This window comes from Neovison vison, chromosome 6 (genome assembly GCF_020171115.1).
Source record: "Neovison vison isolate M4711 chromosome 6, ASM_NN_V1, whole genome shotgun sequence".
Taxonomy (NCBI): Eukaryota; Metazoa; Chordata; class Mammalia; order Carnivora; family Mustelidae; genus Neogale; species Neogale vison.
The window spans coordinates 22,304,910-22,329,842 of NC_058096.1; the positions used below are offsets into that span (position 1 = coordinate 22,304,910).

General features: G+C 33.0%; 1 protein-coding gene across 1 annotated transcript in view; it reads right to left on the minus strand.

The window, feature by feature from the left end:
* Positions 1-5,617: 5,617 nt before the first annotated feature.
* NCAM2 (neural cell adhesion molecule 2) overlaps positions 5,618-24,933 on the minus strand; it is a 524,714-nt gene continuing 505,398 nt past the window's right edge. Inside the window, exons 16-18 of the mRNA XM_044251090.1 lie at positions 22,036-22,240; positions 10,894-11,013; positions 5,618-6,566 (exon numbers count right to left, since the gene is read on the minus strand). Coding sequence (XP_044107025.1) covers positions 6,455-6,566; positions 10,894-11,013; positions 22,036-22,240 — 437 coding nt within the window. The 3' untranslated portion in view covers positions 5,618-6,454. The remainder of the gene's footprint in view (positions 6,567-10,893; positions 11,014-22,035; positions 22,241-24,933) is intronic.

The following is a 24,933-nucleotide window of genomic DNA, read 5'->3' on the forward strand; positions in this document are numbered from 1 at the left end:
TGAAAATTCATTCAGAAAAATTCATTAAATTTAAAAAGAAATTTTAAAGTGCTGACCCCATGTATGACATGAATCTTAGGATGCATATATTCATTACCTATATTACAAATAAAGAAAATTATAGTAGGTGATGGGTTTGGTTAGAAAGAAATATAAGAAATTCTCTAAAATATTAACAGTTACCGGATCCATTTTTATCGTATATCAGAGACTTTGTTTATGCATCTTTCTCATGGTACATTTTGTATTTTAATAAAACTTCTTTTAATCAAATATAGGGTACTGACAGAACAAGAGCAATATATTCTTCACCACCTATTTAATGTTATTTTTATTCTACATATGTATGTACTTTGTGATATTTGTAAGACTTATGTTGAAAATTTTTACCTTGTGAAAATTTGGTATTTGCTTTTTTTTTCTTCATTTTAAGAATAAGTTGAACTTTACACTGGTTAAAAAAAGGAAAACACCTTATAAAGCATGTGAGGAATGATTGGCTTCTCTTATTTTGTATTTCATGAAGTCCTGCAAGAAGATAATCTATATAATAAGGAGAAATAAAATTTCAACATGAACTAAAAGTTTTTACCTTCTAGATTGCCACCCAAAATGTGTCTCCAATCCACTGGATCTCAAATTTCTGTGTGCATTAGGATTATTAGAAAGGCTTGTTAAAACACAAACTCCTTTATCTCCTCCCAGATTCTTCTGATTTAGGAGGTCTGTGATGAGGTCAAGAAACATATTTATTTCTAATGAATTCCCAGGTGCTAATGCTGCTGGTTTAGGGACCACATTTTGAGAACCACTTCTTTTACCTACTGCTTATTATCAAAAGATTGCAACTCAGGGTAAAGCAAAATTGCAGAAAGCATTCTTCCTTTCTTCTTCTTCTTCTTCTTCCTTTTTTTTTTAATATATAGAGATTGGTTTGGAAATTCTTTAAAAATGATAATATCTGAAAAAATGAAATATATGTAAGTCATAAGCTCACTCACTGCAGAGATGTTATTCAAAATAAACATAAATGCAACACTTTATTAAAGTAAAAGTATCTTTACTATTAATATACAAATGGTGAAGAGTGACAATTTTGATATACTGTAAGCCATACTTTCAATGTCTCTCATAAATACAAAACTTCAACATTTGCAGTATAATTTTTACAGTTTAGACATATATATACAGCATTTCATAGGGACATACCATATTGAAACAATAAGAAAACTTTGTGGTAGCTAACTTAAGAATATAGGATTTGAATGGACATACGCTTTAAAGAAAATACAAGTATGTTTTAATGCATACTGAACACAGCATAGAATTCATACACCAAAAGAAAAAAATATTTTTTAAAACTTTATTTGTAAGAAGTTTACATATTCCTAACAGTTTAGAGGCAAAAATGCTAAACCATGAACATTCCTTTAAGAATTGGAACAAATATATTTGCTCTTAACAGTACCATTTATTGTATATAATGCATATTGTTCTTGAAAAAAAATCCTACCTGCAAAATTGAATATTAGGTTCTATGTTAACTATCCCCTCTGCATTTCACTCGTTTTTCTCTTTGCATCAGTAAAATTGGCCTTAGTTTTTATCCAAGCAGTGTTCCTAGTCCCTGGCCCAGCACATTTCACACTAAAATCGTTCTTATCTACCCCAAATGTAGGAGGAGTTCAGTTTGCCTTTCTTGATTCTTTCAGTTCTTTTGTTCCTCTATTCTCATACTCCTGGCTGTGATTTGAAATGCTCCAAGTCATTGCATTGTTAATTTTTTCCTAAAGAATGCTAAAACCAGATGCAACTTTTCATGTGTTATGTGTTTTTGTTTTAGAAAAAAAAAAGGCAATATCAAATTTATATAATCAATTTTTATATTAATAATTATGAATATACTGTGGTCAAAATCCTAAAAATTATAGAAAAAATTAAAGTGGTAGCTAAGGTATTTAAGTTATTGATAAAATTCTATAGTGAATAATGAACTATTTTTAAGAATATTAAATGTGTTATCAAATAAATATTAAGTATTATATATAATATAAAAGTTTGGGAGGGGAGATAATCTATTAGCATTCCCATATAATGTTGTTAAATAGATGCATCTACATGGGTAAATGCAATTTTTAAAAAAGAGAGTAAGGGCATGGAAGGAAATTGTATTTGTTCAGCAAGTACTACATCTAGGCTCTTTTATAAGTTTCCCATTTATACATATGATTTTTTCATCTCAGAACATGATTAAGCCCATGAGTAGAATACTTTCTTGAAAGATTTTCATTTTAGGATGGAAGTACTTCATTTCTTTGACCTTCCATAGTTAAGTTTAGCATACCCTAATACTTCCATATGCAATTTCAGTGTAAGAGACAATGTAATAACTCTTCAAAGATTCAAATAAATCTTCAAAGGATTAATACAAAGATTCAAATCTTTCCTCTCTACAGATAAATAATGCAAACAATTCATTTAAAAAAATAGCTTTATCTACTCCTAAAGTCTGTTGAGTAAACACTCTGGATATGATTGTGAGAAAGAACTCCATGAGCAACTAAAATTAGCCCTGGACATCATACTTCATGAAAACAAACTGTAACTTTAATAAGCAATTGTAATATGCTATTCTCATATTTTTCAAAATTAAGAAATGGAGATTATTTAATTATTTAAATTAAGAAATGGAGATTATTCTTTCTATTACTTCGGTTGTAGGTATTTTTATCAGTGGTTATCTTCCCATTATAAAGGATGATGTGTGATCCCCAAATAAAAGCACAACAGGATAATGTAGACCCAGGTGACACTAAAACAATTTATCCTATCTTAAAATATCATCTGTTGTCATTGTCTCATAAATGGTAGAAATCAATTTTAACAATATCTAGAGTATTTATTATCTAGAACAACAATACAGACAAAATGAAATATATTTTATGTGTGCATCAAAAGAATTGTTTTGTCTTGAGTGAAAATAAGTTACATGGTATAATTTGTTATATTTAGATTTTGTATTCAAGGTAAAGTAATTCGAATTGAGCTTATTCACTAAATGTAAATAAGACAATACCATTTAAGTGTCACAGATATGAGCAAAGTACATCAATAGAGTTTGCAGGTTTTTTTTCTTTTAATGAAGCAGAATGTCATGCTAATCCAAAGGCACAAATACATCTTAATTATTTAAAATAAGAAACATAAAATAAAGGTATGGTTATAAAGTTACAATTAATTGTTGGTGCTCAAATAAATAATTTGATTAATAAAATCCTTCTATTTATATAAATGTTGAAATCAAAGACTAAGATTCATGTAAACTTTGCTGGATCAAATAGTCTTTGAAAAATGTTTTTATAGGTATTAATATTAAAAATAAGGGAAAACTAGAGAAACATAACATTAATGTTAGACATTAGCATCAATAGAATGGCAATAAATCAATCCACAAAAATAATAAATAAATTTTTAGAAGTCACAATTCTAAATTCTTTTGAAGAGCATTGTAAAATACGTTGACACATTAATTTGTGCCAGTTTTAGAAACAGAACATTTATCAAAATGCTGATATTACTATTCTTTCTTATATATTATTGAATATAGATTGTCATTGCCTAATTGCACATAATCTATCAAGAAATACCAATATTTTTAGCGATATTTTTCTTCTTTGTTTAAATTAGCATAGAGTTCTGATAATTTAACCCTACTTATATTCAGTCAACTCTTTTGACATTTTATACTAACATTTAAGAGTACCCTCAAACAGTAAAAATAACATTTTTACAGTTCTATGGCATGTTTAATCTAGAATAAGAATGAAAAATAAGAACAGATTATTTCAGTTCTACTCATGTTTTACAATTTACTACACGCATCTCTTATTTGGAAACTTTTACAGATATAGTAAGTTGGAGCATTCCATTGACATGTTATTATTATTATTATTTATTATTATTTTAATCACAGTATTGCCTTGCTCCTGCATGGCACAGATTTCAAGGACAAGAGATAAGGACCACTCAGACAACTGAAGCAGTGCACTTGAAACAGTCTGACTAAAATTAGTTTCAAATTATCTGTTAACTTCAGATCATTACTCCACATTAGTGGCAAGAAGTTTAATAGCATATATATGCATATGTGTGTGTGTATATATATATATATATATGTGTATATATAAAAGAAATATTTAAGTAAATTGCTTTACATGGAAAGTCCAAAGAAATGAGAGAGACAGAACTTTCAAATTGAAGAAACACAAAAATATTTGTTCTTTATTATGATTTCTCTGCTCTTGAAGTATAGCACAAATATAATAATAGTAAACATGCTAAACTGGTTTCTCAGTTTTCCTAATTCTTTCACCATTATTAGTTTAAAGCCAGCCCTATCCAGGAAAGAATAGCATTCATGGCTATTGCTTTATGGACATTTTACTAAGCCTGTGAACTTTGCACAAACAAATTCAAGTACTTTGACTAGTTATAGCACATTGGTACAAAAGGGGAAAAAACAGATAAAGCAAACAGGTGATCAGACAAACATAACTTAAATAGCAACAATCAATTCTATCAAAAGACCAGTTGGATAATTTCTACTCAAATTGCTAGGTAGGCACAGGAATTCTTTTTCTTCAGAATATGCCAGAAAAAAAATACCAAGGGGGAGATTCCTGCACTATAATTCTGTGAATTATGGCAACAACGTTGGAGATATAGTGCACGAACATGCAGACAGACACATTCTGTCCTGCTAATGATTGAAGGTTTGTAAAATTAGTTGGTTGTCTCTCCTTGCCTGATAGTTTCTAGCACTTCGTAAATAAAAGTGTTGATGAGTAGCATTAATATTTCATTGAACATATTCATCAAATTATCTCTTTAGAGAGACACATTAAGCAGGTTGCTCTGCACTGTTAAAACTCTCCTCCAATGTTCTATTGGTATGCATTCCCCAACCAGTCAATATTAGAACTATAATACCACCTGAAAAACGCTAAAGATTATGAATGTAATGGGGCCTAAAGAAACCTTTGGCTCTCTAGGGTAACAAATAATCTAAAACTTGCTCCCAACTGGTATGTATATTTATAATCATAAATATATTTATTTTACCATACATATGAGGGAAAATCATGTTTTAGTCTTTTACCTCTGGGAGCTTGCATAGCTTGGAAGTTAATAAGTATTTTATTGTGGTATAGGCCCTAACAAGTAACATTAGAAAGTTTGTGTTGAATAGCCAAGGAATTTCTTCAACCAAAGTTGTTTATCAAAATCTTAAAATGACTTCTAGCTACCACATCCAGAAGAAGATCAGATAGTGGCAATTCAGGTGTTTATCACTAACACTTTAATGGCATGTTTAAATGTTATTTTCTTCTTTGTTTAACCACTCAGGATTTTAATTTCCATTAGCTGATTACATTTAATGATTGACCCGTAACACTGGGAAAATGAATATTTAAACAAAGATCAACTAAAACAATGGTCAAAAATGTATCTGAGGATATGGTTTGAAGTATTTCAACACTAAGGACTTTTTTTTGATAAAATTATTTAAAAAGTAAAAGATAATCACATATCTATAAATATATCAAGACAACATTGATATTGTTACCATTTCAATTTACTTTATTTGAAGCTGAGGGCAGAAATCAATATTATTTTCACTTGCAATACATTTTCTTGTGTAATCCATTGTGAGTGATTATGGCATATATAAAGAGAGAGATTTACGGAATCTTTCTAATCTAATTTTACACACAACTAGTATTCATTCAAATGGGTAACAATTTTGATCTGGCACTTCAGTCTATCAAAAATTAACATTGAAGTAGCACTGTAACTATAACTTTAAAAGAATTTTTCCAAAATTTCTCTCAATTTTTAATATCTGCTATAGATAATGGCTCCTTCAAGCCCAAGTTCCCTGAAATTCTCCTGATAAAAAGTATACCCTTTATTAACTGTTTTCATCTTAAACTGAAATCCATGTTAATAATCTGTTTGTCCAAGATAGTATGAAAAACATGCAGGGCTTTCTTATACATTTAGCTCACAAAGCTTTTGTTTTCTTTTGTTGATTCTTAAACCCTAATTTGTTGGAGAGGTTGTTGGATGAAATATATAGTCCTAAAGAAACAGAGCACTTTTAACTGTATAACAAATTGCAGTATTTCAATCACAGAATCAAATTGATACCCAAGAGTTGGTGCCAGTCAGGTCTCTATATTGAAATTCATAACAAAATAAACAACAACAATAACAACAACAACAAAAGGTAATGGACCATGGGCAGGAATATTTGATCATATGTATATGTGTACAAGCTATTCCAAGCTAGAAGTTTCCCAAGAAATTAAGGTCAATGGAATAGTTTTGGTCATAGGGTCACTGCAATCCAAATGCTCTGTGTAGCATTGTTCAAGCCTTTGTGATCTTGGTGTTATGCTTTGCTGTCGTCTTCTTTTGATTGTATGATGTCATTAGAAACCTTAATTTCTATAGTTTCTGGATTTAAGACTTCTTTACCATTTTCTTCTTTTAAAGGCAATTTTCTGGAAGGAAATAAAAAAATAATGAACTTCATTTTCTAAGGCAATTTGAGTGTTATTCCTTAATACTAAATTACTGTCTTACAGGAGGCAGTGTCTATAATTATTAGAAAAAAATTAGATTTGTTAAAGTCATATCAAAATGATAGAAAAATAATTAAATAATCAGATAATTTTGTCCTTTGTAAAAATGTGAGGTACTGCAGAATGATGAATGAAACAATGTATCTGTAGATTTAGATGCACCACATCATTCACTCTAGAGTGGCTTGGATTTGATAACCAGTTATTGATACAGAAAATAGAATGGTTTGGAATCTAAACAAGACAGCATCTTTATATGTCAACTAGATGAGTTATTAGTACCTAAGTTTTTTTAAATAAAAGTCCTTAAGAGTTGGGGCACCTGGGTGGCTCAGTGGGTTAAAGTCTCTGCCTTCCGCTCAGGTTATGATCCCGGTGTCCTGGGATCCAGCCCCGCATCGGTCTCTGTGCTCAGCAGGAAGCCTGCTTCCTCCTCTCTCTCTGCCTGCCTCTCTGCCTACTTGTGATCTCTGTCTATCAAATAAATAAATAAAATCTGTAAAAAAAGAAAAGGAAAAGTCCTTAAGAGTTGCTGCCATGTTCTGTTACATACTTCAAAAGCTGTATTCTTTTTTTTTCCAATTTATTTATTTTCAGAAAAACATTATTCATTATTTTTTCACCACACCCAGTGCTCCATGCAAGCCGTGCCCTCTATAATACCCACCACCTGGTACCCCAACCTCCCACCCCCCCACCACTTCAAACCCCTCAGATTGTTTTTCAGCTGTATTCTAATTCTATATTCAAAAGCTATATTCTAATTCCGAATTAGCTGTATTCTTTGGAACTTGATGAAAGTATGCATTTCAGGACTTTCCCACTTTTCTACATTTTCTGTATGCGTTTTCTTTAACCTCTTTCACTATTATTTTTTGTTGTTATTTCTGTATCAATTATGAGTACATAATCGATTATGAGTAGCAATTAAAATCTATTAAGGAAAATAAGCTTTCTTTCTTTTTCTCTTTCTTTCTTTCTTCCTTCCTTTCAGATTTTATTTATTTATTTGAGAGAGCAAGAGCAGGGAAAGGGGAAGAGGAAGAGAGGGAAGCCGACTTCCCACTGAGTGAGGAGCCTGATGCAAGGCTGGATCCCAGGACTCTGGAATCACGATCTGAGCTGAAGGCAGATGCTTAACTGACTGAGCCACCCAGGTACTGCTTTATTTCTTAATGATAGCTTCACAACTCTTCCTATGATGACAATGATGAAAGGTATGTTTTTTTCTACCAGTTTTGAATTCAATAGTTTATGATTACTCCTTATGTACACAGCTTTGGGGTTAAAATTTCCCCCTCGACAAGATATTTTTTCCCACATAAAAAACAAATTCCAGTTCAATTCTGTACTTTAAGGTCACCATTTCGTGGGGTAGTGAACGTTACTATGCCAGTTTCTCCGGAATTTACTTGTAATTTCTTTTCTATTTTTGAATGGGAAGAGCAAGCCATTAAATTCTGAAGATCAAAGCTATTATGTGAAAATTAACCAGTCAAAAGTAAGTCATGGTAAAAGTTACTATGATCCATTCCTGGTAATGAAATAGCATCTACTTTGTACCTAATAGGGCATGTTCTTCTTTGTGTATTATAAATAATGTCTTCACAGTTCTTCCATTCTTCCGTTTGGTAAACTTTGATAAAAAAAAGGTAAAACCAATGTGTCACCTCTAAGCAGCAAAATATAGAGAAATATAGAGAAATTTAGAGCTTGGATAAGAGGTTATCATGATGCTTAATATATCTCTTACTCAAATAATTATAAAACTGGAATTAACCAATGTTTTCAAATATTTATTAGATGATGAATTTTTGCATATATAATTTTCACTACTTCAATTTATGTTAAATTGTTTTTTTTAATTACGGTTATTTCTATTATTTTTTGTTGACTATTTTCTATAATTGAGGGTTGGAGTAGTTATTGATCATCTTGTTTGTTTTGTTTTATTTTTTTGCACAATATTGCCCTATCACATGTAAAGGCATTTTCTTACCTAGTTTTTTGTTTGGTTTGGTTTGGTTTGCATTTTTAAGTTTATATATATTAAGTTTATATATGCCTATAGGTAGTTTATATATACCTAGTTCTTGGCTAGTTTTCATATATAAATATAAATACACACACACACACACACACACACACACACACACCCCTCCCTAGTTCTTGACTAGTTTACATACACACCAATATCTCATAGTAGGTGTTAATCAATAGATAGAAATGTGTTTTATTTACATTTTTAAAAAGATTTTTATTTATTTATTTATTTACTTATTTGACATAGAGAGAGAAATCACAAGTAGATAGGGAAGCAGGCAGAGAGAGAGGGGGAAGCATGCCACCTCCTGAGCAGAGAGCCCAGGATGCTGAGATCATGACCTGAGCCAAAGGTAGAGGCTTAACCCACTGAGCCACCCAGGTACCTGTTTTATTTATTTACTTGTTTGTTTGTTTTATTGTGTAAAATTTTGCTTCATTGAAAAGACTTCTGAAACTATAGAACCCACCAGGTAAAAGCTGCCTCCACCAGAGGAAATTTCCATTTAATAGGTAATAATCTCTAAATGGCATGACCTGAGGATTTATATGGAAAATTTAGCTGCAGAGTAGTACTTTGTATTTCTCTAAATAGTAATTATATCAGCCCCTTGAGAGCACGTAGCAGGCATTTCTAAAACAAGTTGTTTTTTTCACTAGTGACAACACTCAACCTTCCATTTAGGATGAGAAGCCTAATCAAATTTCTCTGCAAGTGAGTGTATGCTGGTAAAGAAAAAAAGGATTCTTAAACAAACAAACAACAATAAAATTTAGAGGTAATTTTAGTGAACAGTATTTAAGGAAAAATGTTATAGTCATGGTTTTGTTTGTATTCAATATATTCCATAGAATACTATTTTCACTCCTTAATAATGCCTTTGGCTTTAATCATTTTAACTTTCATGTTGCCTGAATATGATCTTTGCACATGTTCATCATCTTTGCAAATTTATCTGAAATATCTGCTATGGCTATGATGGAGCTCTGATGGGTATAGAAAGAGGTAAATAATATAATCTTGAATGGAGAGCAAACATCACTTCCTATGTGGACATTAAAATGAAAGACAATTTAACAGTATCTCTTCTTCCGAATGAATATTCTTTCCTTTCAAAGTAGATTGTGTACATATTCACATTATCAATTTTTATTTTAAATTGTGATATTCCTATTCAGAGTAATGGCCAATTTCCTGACCCTTTTTTATTTCAATAAAAATCACATTTTGAGGACACCTGGGTGGTTCAGTCAGTTAAGCGTCTTGCTTTCAGCTCAGGTCATGATCCCAAGGTCCTGGGATCAAATTCCACATTGGGCTCCCTGCTCAGCAGCGAGCCCACTGCTACCTCTCCCTCTGTGGCTCCCCCTGCTTGTACTCTCAATCTCTGTCTAATAAATAAATAAAATATTTTTTTTAAATCCTATTTTGAAAGTATCACTTTCTTTTTTAAAAAATATTTATTTTTTTTAAGTTTTATTTTATTTTATTTTATTTTTGTTTGAGAGAAAGAGAGCGTGCACAGAGTGAGAGAGCACAAGCAGGGCCAGGGCAGAGGGAGAAGCAGATTCCCCACTGAGCAAGGACCCAAAAGCCAGACTCAATCCCAGGACCCTGGGATCATGACCTGGACCAAAGGCAGATGCTTAACCGCTGAGCCATCCAGGTGCCCCTTATTTATTTATTTTAGAGAGAGAGAGAGAGTGCATCTGTGAGTGGGGGGAGCGGGAAAGGGCAAAGGGAGGGGGAGAGAGAATCTTAAGCAGACTCCGCATTGAATACAGAGTCTGAGACCGGGCTCAATCTCATAACCCTGCGGTCCTGAGCTAAACCGAAATCAAGACTCAGAGGTTTAACCTTAATTGACTGACTGTGCACCCCAGATGCCCTGAAAGTATCACTTTCTTAAGAGTAAAATAAATATAAGAAAATCCAACTCTAACATGTGCCATCTCTTTGACATTTTTACATAAAATTATAAATATATATTTGAATAGTAGATTTTCTCTGGCATTGATACAAAATTTTCATGTGGAATGTTTCCCTAGAAAATGGTTTTTGATATTCTCATTTATTTTCTCTGAAAAAGAAACACTTTTCTATAAATAATGTTATTTGTATATATATGCTACAAGTAATGATAAGATGTTATTATTTTATAAATATTTATCCAAAAATAATTAAGCATCTGAAGCTACTTACTCAGGTTCTGTTAGTGGTGTGGTTTCATTTGGCTCATTTACTGGGCTCCCATCCTCATGATTAGTGATTCTTTCATCCTCTGTCCTCATCTCCACTATTGGTTCTTTTGATCCATCTTTCCTAGAAAAATAAACAAACAAAAAAACCTTATTCATGTAATGTAAAAATGGACGCATTATGAAACATAGTTTAGAATCTCCACTTAACCCCATCTCCCCTCACTAAAATCCAACATGGTCAGATTAAGAATACCACTAAATTTTTTTTCCCATTAAAATTCATCTCACCCACATAATTTTCACTCAGAAAAAAACAGAAAGGAGAAATTCCATTTATCTAAGATTTTTTTTCATCAAAATTGTGTTAATGTTTTGCAGAAGTCCAAATTTTGTCTTTTTTATTTTTTTAAAGATTTTATTAATTATTTGATAGAGATCACAAGTAGACAGAGAGGCAGGAAGAGAGAGAGAGAGAGAGAGGAGGAAGCAGGCTCCCTGCTGAGCAGAGAGCCCGATGAGGGGCTCGATCCCAAGACCCTGAGATCATGACTTGAGCCGAAGGCAGAGGCTTTAACCCACTGAGCCACCCAGGTGCCCCAAGAAGCCCAAATTTTGAATGTGATCATGCAGTTTACTTTGGGAAATAAATAAAAAAATATTATGTTATAGGAAATTATGACATGAAGTAGCTTTTCCCCCAACTAGCCATATGCTTTAGGTTTTTTAATTTGAAATATAACATCAGAAATATTGTTTCTATATTAAAATTTAGAAGATAAAATTTATATATATGAGAGGTTTCATTGCTTTAAGTGTTTCTATGAATTATATAATTATTTTAACGATACTATGATATTGACTTTACATATTCATGTTTTCAAGAAAATAGTTTACATAAAACAATATTATAACATATATGCATGATGTTTTCATTTGTAATTTCAAATCCTTGTCATCATTATTGGATTTTTAAAATATGAGAATAAGTATAATTTTATATAATTGTGAAATTTTTGTAAAATTAGAAAGTTTACTGCAAAGTTTCATTCCTTAATAAATGAACAAAAAGAAAGAAAAATAAGGAAAGGATTTAGTGATGATAAAGGATAAAGTGAGGTATAAGCATTGGGAATGATATTCTCATAATATAGATTATAACTAAGGAGCAAAATAAAAAAAAAAATGTAAGGGAGGGATAGGGGTCCTCACCTACCCAGGTACATAGTCTTACTATACAATCCTGCAACTGTATTCTAACAAATTTCCCAAATGGAATGAAAACCTATGCCATGTAAAAATCTCCACATTAATGTTTATAGAAGTTTTATTCGTAATTGCCCCCAATTGGAACCAACTAAGATGTCCTTCAACAAGTCAATGGATAAATAAACTGTGGTACATCCACACAATTAGATATTATTCAGCAATGAAAAGAAATGAGCTATCAAGCCACAAAAAGACATGGGAGAACTTTAAATGCATATTGCCAAGGAAAATAAGCCAGTCTGAAAAGGTTACGTACTATGTATTCCCAATTACATTGCATTCTGTAAAAAAGCACAGTTACAGAAAAAATAAAAAGATCAATGTTTGCCAGGGGTTCAAGGTGAGGGAAGGAGGTAATGATGGAGCACTGGGCACATTAAATATATTTAGTATTGTAATGATAGATATATGACATTAAAATTAGTTCTTAAAAATCAAATATGCTAGCAGTACACAACAAAGAAATTAAACAACAAAACCCCTACAGTGGCACAGATCTTAAAAATGTTGACTCTGTACGTCCTTCACATATAAGCACATCGAAATCTGAAGAGTCAGTGTCAGTAGAAATGGAAGAAAATCTAGAACTCTATAATTCAGAATTGTAGTGAACAACCCTTTATAACTCTAAAATGCAAATATTTGTAAGAACTGGCAATTAGGACATGTTCATCAACCTGAATAGGAACTTCAAGGAAGCAAGATCTCTATAGTAGTAAAGATAATTAAAGCACCCATCACAATTAAATTTTAGTTTGATGATGTTTTGTTTGCTGTTGTTATTCTGCAATTGATTCTTTTAAACAATTCTCCATAATATCAATGCTACTAATGACATAGATGATGATACTGTTTCAAAAAATGTGGCTATTGATGATTCTTAGCAAAAAAGTGATTCAAAAGGTTGGATTTTATGTTTAATTATATTAACAGGTGCAGATCTATGGGTGTGGATTAAACAAAACAGAATGCAAAAAAAATAAGATGGCGGATTTGGATTTTAATTGTATACTCCTTATTGAAAATAATATGTTAGCAAACCACTTTAAACTGGAAATGATAAAATAGATATTACTAAAAGAAAGTTAAAGTGTTATAAGAGAACATGGTGAGTTGTCTTAAAATCCTTATTTTTGTTTTTAGTAATCTTTTACATTTTTAACTAACTGGTCTATTCATATATTATAGAATTCTTCAAAAGATATATACAGAAAAGATATCTCCCTGTCATTGCCTGTTTACGGGATATTTAGTTACCTATCATAAAGACAAGGACACTTTCAAATTGTGTGTTCCAGAGACATTCCTTCTATTCATATACTAGCATATATGCATAGAAATGCAAGGAGTTATTTTTAAACAAATGGTACATACTGACAATATAATTTTGCCTTTTCAATGAATACTAGAATATTTAGAGCTGCCTCTTCTTTTTCATGGCACATACTATCCCATCATATGTATGCACCACCATATACTTGGCTAGTGTCCAACCAACAGACATTTAGGTTGTTTCCAATATCTTCTATTACAGTAAATACTACAAGGAGTATTAAAATGCATATTTTTTAAAGATTTTATTTATTTATTTGACAGACAGAGATCACAAGTAGGCAGAGAGGCAGGCAGAAAGAGAGAGAAGGAAGCAGGACCCTGGGATCATGACCTGAGCTGAAGGGAGAGGCTTTAACCCACTAAGCCACCCAGGTGTGCCTGAAATGCATATTTTACTTGCCCTTCGGTGATAATATTTGAAGCACACTAATAATTTAAATGAGTCTAATTCCCATCCTTTATAAATTATATTTAATCATACTTGAAGTGATATCAGAATTATTACTGATATTTACTGTGGAATTGTAAAAAGTGATAAAGCAATATTTTATTTAAATTGTCATAAAACGTATGTTATGGTTTATGGACAATTCACAATGTATAGACTCTTAAAAACTAAATAAATTCCTGCCAGGTTTCTAGAACTGATTATTAAGCAAGAAATGACAAGCAGAGCAGAATAGTTAAGAGGATATACCCTGGGACCAAACTAGCTGACTCTCACTAACTCACTGCATAAGCATTTCTCTGTGCTGTTGCCTGGATAGTAAACCAGAGATGATAATGACACCAAATTAATTTCTACAGTTTTTAGAATAGTGCCTGACATTAATTAAGCAGGACTTTGATTAAGCAGGACATTGATTAAACAGGTCTTAATCAATAACTGTCTTCAGTATTCTAGGAGGGCAAGGAGGCAAAGAGGATTTAGTGTTAGGAAATAAATTACTAAAACTTGCAACTTAAACAAATTGAGGGAAAACAAAATGGAAATATCTCAAAGCACATAAGAAATAAATATTTATAAAATTCATAAGCTTTGAAATAAAAATGGAAAGATTCATATAATTAATGGCATCAAAAGCAAAATTCAAACTTTGGGATAGACTGGGGAAAATATTAGCAACAAATACAACATCAAATAATTAAGGGTCACATTATATAATTAGAAAGTAAGAGAAAAGTTGAATAACTCCATGGACATGTGTGCAGAATACGAACAAGAAATTCCCAGAAGAGGGGTGGCTGGGTGGCTCGGTGGGTTCAAGCCTCTGCCTTCGGCTCAGGTCATGATCCCAGGGTCCGGGGTTTGAGCCCCACATCGGGCTCTCTGCTCAGTGGGGAGCCTGCTTCTTCTTCTCCCTCTCCCTCTGCTTGCCTCTCTGCCTACTTGTGAGCTCTGTCAAATAAATAAATAAAATCTTTAAAAAAAAAAAAATTTCCCAGAAGAAATAAAGTGACCAAAGCAGAATCATAAAAAAAATAAGTTCAGAATTTACTGGATCAGAAAAATGAAAATTTTAAATGGTATCTTTCACTTATTATATTAAATAAAAATAAATTGATAATATTTAATGTTTGAGAAACTATATAGAAATATATATTCTCTGATTTTATTAGGAGTATGAATGAGTATAGCATTTTGTGGGCAATTTGTCAGTATTTTTCAATTTTGATTTACATTCCATGTCTAAGAACATAATGTACATTTACAATAAGATTAATGTAAAAGTTAAATTCAAACCACATATCATACTTTTTTTTTTTTTTTAGATTTTATTTATTTATTTGACAGAGAGAGCCTGGGTGGCTCAGTGGGTTAAGCCGCTACCACATATCATACTTTAATACGAAAAAATATTGAAAGCTTCACCCAAATTGTCATGAAAGACAAGGATAAATGCATTATGGTATTTGATATCATGGGATACTACTTTATTCTGTGGATTTTTTTCCATCTTTATTCTCTTTGCTTTTTTGTTTTTTTTAGAGAGAGGTGGGGAGGGCCAGAGAGAGGAAGGGAGAGAGACAATCTTAAGCAAGCTCCATGCCCAGGGCAGAGCTCAACATGGGGGTTCTATCTTATGACCTGAGATCATGACCTGACCTGAATTCAAGAGTTGGATGCTTAACCCACTGAGCCACCCAGGTGCTCTTCTGTTTTCTTTTAAGTTTTGGTATCTTCTATTAAGATCTTTTCAAAGCTCAGAGATTCTTTTTTCAGCCATGTGTAGTCTACTAGTAAGATCATCAGGGGCATTCTTCATTTCTATCAGGATCTTTTTGGTCTCTAGCCTTTCTTTTGGATTCTTTTTCAGAATTTCCATTTCTCTGCTATGGCCCATCCCTTCTTGCATGCTGTCCTACAGTGTTCTCACCATATTTATCATATACTTAAAAAAAAAAATCTTGGTCTGATAATTCCAACATCCCTGCCTTTTTTTGAATCTGGCCCTGATGCTTATCTTATCTGTTGCCTTGAGTATATTTATAGTTTTCCTTGATATTGGGACATGATATACATTTTAGAAGGAACTGCTAAGTATAGGCATTTAGTAATGTGGTGGTAAAGTGGGGTGTGGAGAGAGTGCCTTCAATAATCCTGTCATTAGGCCTCAGTCATTAGTAAGTCTGAGCCCCTGGACTCTAAACTTCACAATTTCTTCTCAGGATCACCCCTCTTAAGTGAGTCAGGATGGCTGGAGTGGACTGGAGTTGTGCATTTGCCTTCCCTCATGTGGCAGTAGAGGAAGCTGGTTTGGATATCTCTCAGTACATGGAAAAGGCATTTTCACACACACACACACACACACACACACACACACACACACACATTTCGGCTAGTTACTTTCTATTAGTTTTCAATATTTTATTTCCTTTACAACCTAAGTCTAAACAGGAAAATCTTTTTTTTTTTTTTTACACATAGCATTTATAACAAAAACTACTTATTTATTCATCCATTTGATTGTTTTTTAACTGATATGTTTTTTCCAGCAGAATAAAAGCTAGATGATGGAAGGGACTAGTTTACTTTTCCTCATAGTTATATCTCTGGCTTAGAACAGTGCTTGACTATATAGGTGTTCAATAAATATTTATTAGCTCAAATTAATGCTTGGGTGAACAAGAGTATAAGCATAGCTTGATAAAGTAGAAATCATTCACCATTTTTATTAGATAAAAGAGAATGCAAGATAAATGTAAGTTTAATTTAAATTTATTAGAGCCAAATAATGGAATATTCTAGAACTTTACCTGAAAGACATTCTGTATGCCACTGACTTTAATTTCTCTTTTTTGGAACTTGATATTCTTTAAACAAGAGTATTCTAAGTGTGTAATTAACATACTATATAATAAATCTGCATAGTCCTGTAATTGTAATAACATGAAAGTACTAGTCTAAGCATACTTCCAATCATGTTTAGAGGCCAAATCAGCTATATTCTATTTCCCATTGTGATTTCATATAATATTTTTGAAAAAAATATGTACAATATTTTCCCAATTCAAACAATGAATTTTTGAAAAAGAGTTGAAAAGCATTTTCCCAAAGCAGGGGAAATGATGATGTAAAAAGTTATGATGGATAACAAACACAGAACGAACTCCATGCTTTCATCTTCCCAATTCTTTAAGGTTAATTAAACCCAGCAGGACCTACAAACCAAAGTGTTGATGGATAAATTACCAATTAATAGAGAATTAATAGAGTGAAATAAAAATAAATGACAGAACTTGAATATACCTCATTGTTTTGCACATAGTCACCAGTATCCCTCCAGTTAATGAAGAGAAAAACATGATTTCTCTTTCTTTCACCCGAAAGTCAAATCAATCAACAGTAGTTGCCTCTACCTCAGCTATCTCTAGACTCCATACATTTGTATATGACCACACTACTAATACTTTGGTCCAAAAGAATATACTTTTTTACCTGGAGTATTTCAAGATCCTCCCACTCACTCTCTCTGATTCTAAATCTTTCCTCTACACCTATCAACCTTCCAGTAATTCATTTTTCAAAAGTAGCTAAAGTAATCCTTAAACACTTATTGGGAATGCCCTGGTCGCTTAGTCAGTAAGTGTCTGACTTTTGGTTTTGGATTGGGTCATGATCTCAGGTTGTAAGATCAAGGTCTGGATGGAGCCCTGTGCTCAGTGTGGAGTCTCCTTGGGATTCTTTCTCTCTCCCTCACCCTCTGCCCTCTTCCAGCTCTCTCTCTCTCTCAAATAAATAAAATCAATGTATCAATCTATACATATATTTTTTTTCTCAATTTGTGAAAAAGAAATTAATATTGAGTTTGGTATATATTTATTTAGTTAATAAAACAATGTAAAAGCACAGCAGGTAATTAAAAAGCAGAATTTGTTCTAATGAGGAAAGTAGGAGATACTGGATTATGAATTGATCCCACTCTATTTGCTATGGCACACATTACTATTCCATTCAAGTGTGAAGTAGAGCCTGATTTCTGTTTGTTCTTTGTTGTGTTCTGTGTCCAACAAGTAAGTAGATGGCATTTTGATTGTGAAATGAATCTAATGTTTTTTGAAATGAAAATGTATGTTACCTAATTTAGCATCCCATGAAGTGAAAATATCCCTTATAAAGAATCCATAAGAAGTAATCATGGACGAATTGTGTAGTAGAATTGAAATAGGCTTAGAGATCTAAACAAAACAAACAAACAAAAAACAATGCAGCTTGTAAAGAATAGATTCTCCTATATTGCTAAGCCTAGAAATTAATACACGAGGTTTTACATGCCTAAATGTATGTACAGAAAAACAAATAGAAATGACTCAACAATAAAAATAAATGACTTACTGATAAACAGAACACCATGAATGAATCTTTTTTTTTAAAATTTTTAATTTTTTTTTATTTTTTGTAAATATTTTATTTATTTATTTGACAGAGATCACAAGTAGGCAGAGATCACAGCAGGCTCCCCCCTGAGCAGAGAGCCCGATGCGGGGCTCGATCCCATGACCCCGGGATCATGACCTGAGCCGAAGGCAGAGGCTTAACCCACTGAGCCACCCAGGCACCCCACACACTTTGATTTAAAGGCTATTGCTTCCCACACTTCAAATTAATACCTCCATAAATTAGATAGGACTTCATGTACTAGGTTTCTTCTCCTAATATTGATTATTTAATAAAATCTTTAAGTTGATCTTTTTTTTTTTTTTTTATCCAAATTGGTAATGAAGAAGTCAAACTCTCTCTCTTCGCTGATGACATGATTCTTTATATGGAAAACCCAAAAGACTCCACCCCCAAACTACTAGAACTCATACAGCAATTCAGCAACGTGGCAGGATACAAAGTCAATGTGCAGAAATCAGTGGCTTTCTTATACACTAACAATGAAAATACAGAAAGGGAAATTAGAGAATCGATTCCATTTACTATAGCACCAAGAACCATAAGATACCTGGGAATAAACCTAACTAAAGAGGTAAAGGATCTGTACTTGAGGAACTACAGAACACTCATGAAAGAAATTGAAGAAGACACAAATAGATGGAAGACCATTCCATGCTCTTGGATCGGAAGAATAAACATTGTTAAAATGTCTATACTGCCTAGAGCAATCTATACTTTTAATGCCATTCCGATCAAAATTCCACCGGCATTCTTCAAAGAGCTGGAGCAAATAATCCTAAAATTTGTATGGAATCAGAAGAGACCCCGAATCGCTAAGGAAATGTTGAAAAACAAAAATAAAGCTGGCGGCATCACCTTACCTGATTTCAAGCTTTATTACAAAGCTGTGATCACCAAGACAGCATGGTACTGGCATAAAAACAGACACATAGACCAGTGGAACAGAGTAGAGAGCCCAGATATGGACCCTCAACTCTATGGTCAATTAATCTTTGACAAAACAGGAAAAAATATACAGTGGAAAAAAGACAGTCTCTTCAATAAATGGTGCTGGGAAAACTGGACAGCTATATGTAGAAGAATGAAACTCGACCATTCTCTTACACCGTACACAAAGATCAACTCAAAATGGATAAAAGACCTCAACGTGAGACAGGAATCCATCAGAATCTTAGAGGAGAACATAGGCAGTAATCTCTTTGATATCAGCCACAGCAACTTCTTTCAAGATACGTTTCCAAAGGCAAAGGAAACAAAAGCGAAAATAAACTCCTGGGACTTCATCAAAATCAAAAGCTTCTGCACAGCAAAGGAAACAGTCAAAAAAACAAAGAGGCAACCCACGGAATGGGAGAAGATATTTGCAAATGACAGTACAGACAAAAGGTTGATATCCAGGATCTATAATGAACTCCTCAAACTCAACCCACACGAAACAGACAAACACATCAAAAAATGGGCAGAAGATATGAACAGACACTTCTCCAATCAAGACATACAAATGGCTATCAGACACATGAAAAAATGCTCATCATCATTAGCCCTCAGGGAGATTCAAATTAAAACCACATTGAGATATCACCTTACACCAGTAGAATGGCCAAAATTAACAAAACGGGAAACAACATGTGTTGGAGAGGATGTGGAGAAAGGGGAACCCCCTTACACTGTTGGTGGGAATGCAAGTTGGTGCAGCCTCTTTGGAGAACAGTGTGGAGATTCCTCAAGAAATTAAAAATAGAGCTTCCCTATGACCCTGCAATTGCACTCCTGGGTATTTACCCCAAAGACACAGATGTCGTGAAAAGAAGGGCCATCTGTACCCCAATGTTTATAGCAGCAATGGCCACAGTCGCCAAACTATGGAAAGAACCAAGATGCCCTTCAACGGATGAATGGATAAGGAAGATGTGGTCCATATACACTATGGAGTATTATGCCTCCATCAGAAAGGATGAATACCCAATTTTTGTAGCAATGTGGACGGGACTGGAAGAGATTATGCTGAGTGAAATGAGTCAAGCAGAGAGAGTCAATTATCATATGGTTTCACTTATTTGTGGAGCATAACAAATAGCATGGAGGACAAGGGGTGTTAGAGAGGAGTAGGGAATTTGGGTAAATTGGAAGGGGAGGTGAACCATGAGAGACTATGGACTCTGAAAAACAACCATGAATGAATCTTAAAACATGACTGAATGAAAGAAGCTAGACATAAAAAGAGTAAATATTACAACAATCAATTTCTATCAAGTTCTATAAAGCTAAAAATTATTTATGATGAAAAAAATCAGGATAGTAGTTCTCTGGTACAGGGGGAGGAATATGAGTTGTCTGGGTAGAAACATTAGAGAAATTTTAAGGATGATGCTAAGTTTCTGAATTTTGGTAAGGCTTAGGTTATACAGATATGAACATTTGTCAAAACTCATCAAACAGAATATTTTATGCATTTTACTCTATGCAAGTTTTACCTAAAGAAAACATTAACAAATTTTGAACTGCATGCAATGATAGGCAAGTTGAACTGTGTAGGGGTTAAGTGTATGGATACCTTTGAAATGCAAGTAAAATAATGGATTGAGGGACAGATAAATATGGGATAAGAGAAATATAATGAAATATTTTTTATAGAATCCAAGTAGTTGATAAATGGTTGTTGCCTATAAAATTCTTTTAACTCTTTTGTATGTTTTAGACGTGTTGCAGAAAGAGTGTAATACTTTAAAAAGTAGAGGAAATGTTCTTAATTCTTAAGAATAGTTATTTTTTATTACAGGTTTAATATACACACATATGTATATGTATACAAAGACACATACACATACACATTGTGTGTTTATATTACATGTGAGTATGCATGCTCTCCTGTGCCTTCTAACTTTTCTTTACATTGAGCCTATTGTACTTTTGAGATTAAATTCAAATCTAGCAAAACACCACCGAACAAAACAAAAAGTATTTAAACCTCCTCCTAGCTGCCCTTTTACATGAGGAAGGAATTTTTTTTTTTTTTTCTATAGAATTCAGCTCTATGTATTTTTGGGGAATTCATATTCTAATTGAATGAGATGCCATAGAGAGTGCAAAATTCTAACATATAGTCAGCTTTTGATCAAAATTTGGAAGATTAAGTACAGAATCCATACTAATGTATTGCAAAGCTCATACAACAGCTCTATACAACCTTGAAACTTCTATGTAGTGATCTCCTGCACTTGAAGGAATTGTCATAATTTACATTTTTACTCAATTTTCCTGTTTTTAACTCAGATTACTGCTGGTGTCCTTCTTTTATTCAGTATAAACTGAAAAATGGTAGGAGAAATCATAAATACATTTGTACTACTGTCTGTATTTCTATTTTTTTTTCTAATTCTATTTGAATCATAACAGTAATTATTTTTTTGGTGTGGATCCTATTTTTAGATTTATTTCTTAATAGTCTGTTTTGAAAAGCATTTGGATCTCTAACATGTTATATTTAAGGTCATATAGGCTTAAAGTCAGAAAGCAGACAGTACAGTGTCCAAGGGTCTTAGAGCCAAGCTCTTTGCTCAGAAAAAAAGTCCGCGAAGAAAGTATGCAAGCTTGACTATGGCACTCGTGTTAATGTAACGCGCTGCGAATGCTACTTACAGGTATGCAGCTTTGCCTTCTTCGAGTTCTTTACTTTTCCCACTAGAGCCACTTTTCTTCCCGCACATTCTCCTCGTGATGCACATCAATAACCCACATTGTCTAATAAAGAAGCAGCTGACGTCCGTTACCACAAGGATTAGCAAGAGCGCCGCCACGCCCAGGCCAATGACTGCTCCAAGCCCAAGACCATTAAAAAGCGTATCTTAAAAAATAAAAGAAAATAATTTTACTAAGCTCCAAATGAGAAAAAAATAGACAGTTATTTTGAAAATAAATCTTAATGAAAGAGTTGGGAATAAAGTGATAATCACTGGCCCATTTCATAATTGTTGGGAAACTTTCTCTGGCTTTCAAACAGTTTTTTAAGCGACTGACATGTGAATGATTTGCAATATTTTTTCAGACTTCATTTAGAAAAAAAAAAAAAAAGAAGAAAAGAAAAATTCTGAAGTAGCTCTCTTTCCAATATCCTTCTTGATTCCCTGAAGGGAATATAATGAATATTATCACATCCCCAACTGTACTCTATCAGAAAGTCACAACCACTAATGGATCATCACATTGTTAAAAGGAAAATATAGTCAAAACTCCTGTAAAAGAAGATTAAGTAAATGTTCTATATGGAATTACCTTAGCTTTAAGTCTTAAACTTGCAAACTATGTGTGCTCTAAGCACTTTGTTTTGACAGAGAACACATTTTAAAAATCTCTATATTTTGAAATATTTTGAAAAATCATCACTTTAGAACAAAGGGTTTACTTGCATTTTTTTCAGTTAGTATTTTCATAAATCATATCAGAAGAGAGGCAAACTTTTATAGAACTATGATGCTTATGACCTTTCTGAAGCGCATCATGGGAAGATAGGGGATGATGGGAGTCATCTACTTCTAGAACTTCTAGAAGTAATACAGAAATTATCCATGAAAGAGATGACCGGGAGTAGGATGGAATTTGCTGACCGACACAGTAGAAATGGCATAAAGGACAGTGGTAGTGAAAATGAATGAAGTGTTTTATAACTATAGTCGAAGATAAGTGTAGACTACACAGCCACTGTTGTGTTGAACAAAAGTAATCACCATGGAAAGAGGTTAAACTGGTGATACTATGTTATCTAGAGGGAAAAAAAGAATTCTTGTAAGACAATTTTAGAGAATGACACCTTTAAAAAAATTATTTATTTGACAGAGAGAGAGAGTACACCCAAGCAGGAGGAGTGGCAGGCAGAGAGAAAGGGAAAAGCAGGCTTCCTGCCTAGTGGGAAGCCGCAGGTGGGGCTGCATTCCAGGACTCTGGAATCATGCCTTGAGCTCAAGGCAGATGTTTAAACCCACTGAGCCACCCAGGTGCCCCTATTCAAAATGATTCTTAACCCAAGTGGGTTAGCATTTGCTTACATAACATTATAAAATTATAATCATCTTTTTTAATGATAAAATACATTTATTACTTAGCATCATAATAGCATCTTAAGTATGTAAAATGTGGGTAATACAAGTGACAGGGAGAGATGTAGACTGCATTTGGAGAAAATCACTTCTGATAAAATACATATGCAAAACAAAGTTTTTCTAAGTTATATTTTTAGAATTCAGTGTAACATTTGAATAACAAAAAGATTGTGATCTGAAGGAATCAGTATAACTTTTTATTTCAAGTCAACAAGCTGGTGCTGAATGATGACACACCAGTCTGAATCCTAGTTGATTTTTCTACCAAATGACTGAGCCTCACATCTATATTTGTTTTATTTTTATTCCCAGGAAATACATGTTTTATTTAAGAAAAAAAAAATATATATATATATCTGTGACATGGTTCCTGGCACTTTCCCAAGGCGATCTTGTGGTTGACCTGTGCTGGAACATGGAGGTGCTTCTGTAGCATCTCCATGAAGTCGCAGGTGAGAATTCCTTAAGGATCTTATCAACACACTTGAAACTTTCATGCCCAAGCAAATATACTTTTGATTATAATTCTTTTATTTCTGATAAAGAAAAACAGGAAACAAACATGTTATTGTGTTGGAGGAAAATTAGTTTTTTCCTGCCATTCTCAGAATCTCCATTCTCCATCATACATTATCATACTATTTAGGAGTATTGCTCAGCTAGGATATATTAGCCCAGCTATAATATTTAGGAATATTGCCCAGCTAAGATCTAGAGAAATTACTAGTTTCCATAGCACTGTTCTCTTATCACATGAACCCACTTTGAGGGAAGACTGGAGACAAAAGTATTTTCCAACCGTGGGAATTGTTGTTGTTGTTGTTGTTTTCTGCAAAGTTCAATATGCAAATGGAGAGTGAGAGTCTAAATGTTATTTATCAATTTTCAAAGATATATATATAGGTAAGATTGAAAAAAAAACTAGTGTCTCATGCTATAAAAATAATATATTAAGCAAACCAGGCTTTTAATAATTAAAACATTTTATACATTTTATTCCATTATCCATTTTTAAATAAAAATGATTCTTACCTGAATGTACCATTACAATATAATAAGGACAATTCACTTGTGAAATTTCTTTGATTGCATGCAAAGCTAAAATTTTTTTTTCAAAATCCACAGGAATTCATTTTTATATATTGCACAGGATTCAAAAACCAAAGCTCAGAAAAGAGTTGAATTTACAAATCTGATTGGGATTAGACCCTCTGGACATATTGACTGAATGACCCTCTGCTTTAAACTAGTCACTTCTCTGCTACTTCACTTAGGTTCCTCTCACATGCAGAATGGTTCCAGGCAATAAATCCCACAGATCACTGATGATCTCCCTGGCCCATTATTAGATCTTCATTTTCTTTCTTTCTTCCTTCCTTCCTTCTTCCCTCCCTCCCTCCTTCCCTCCCTCTCTCTCTCTCTTTCTTTCTTTCTTTTTCTT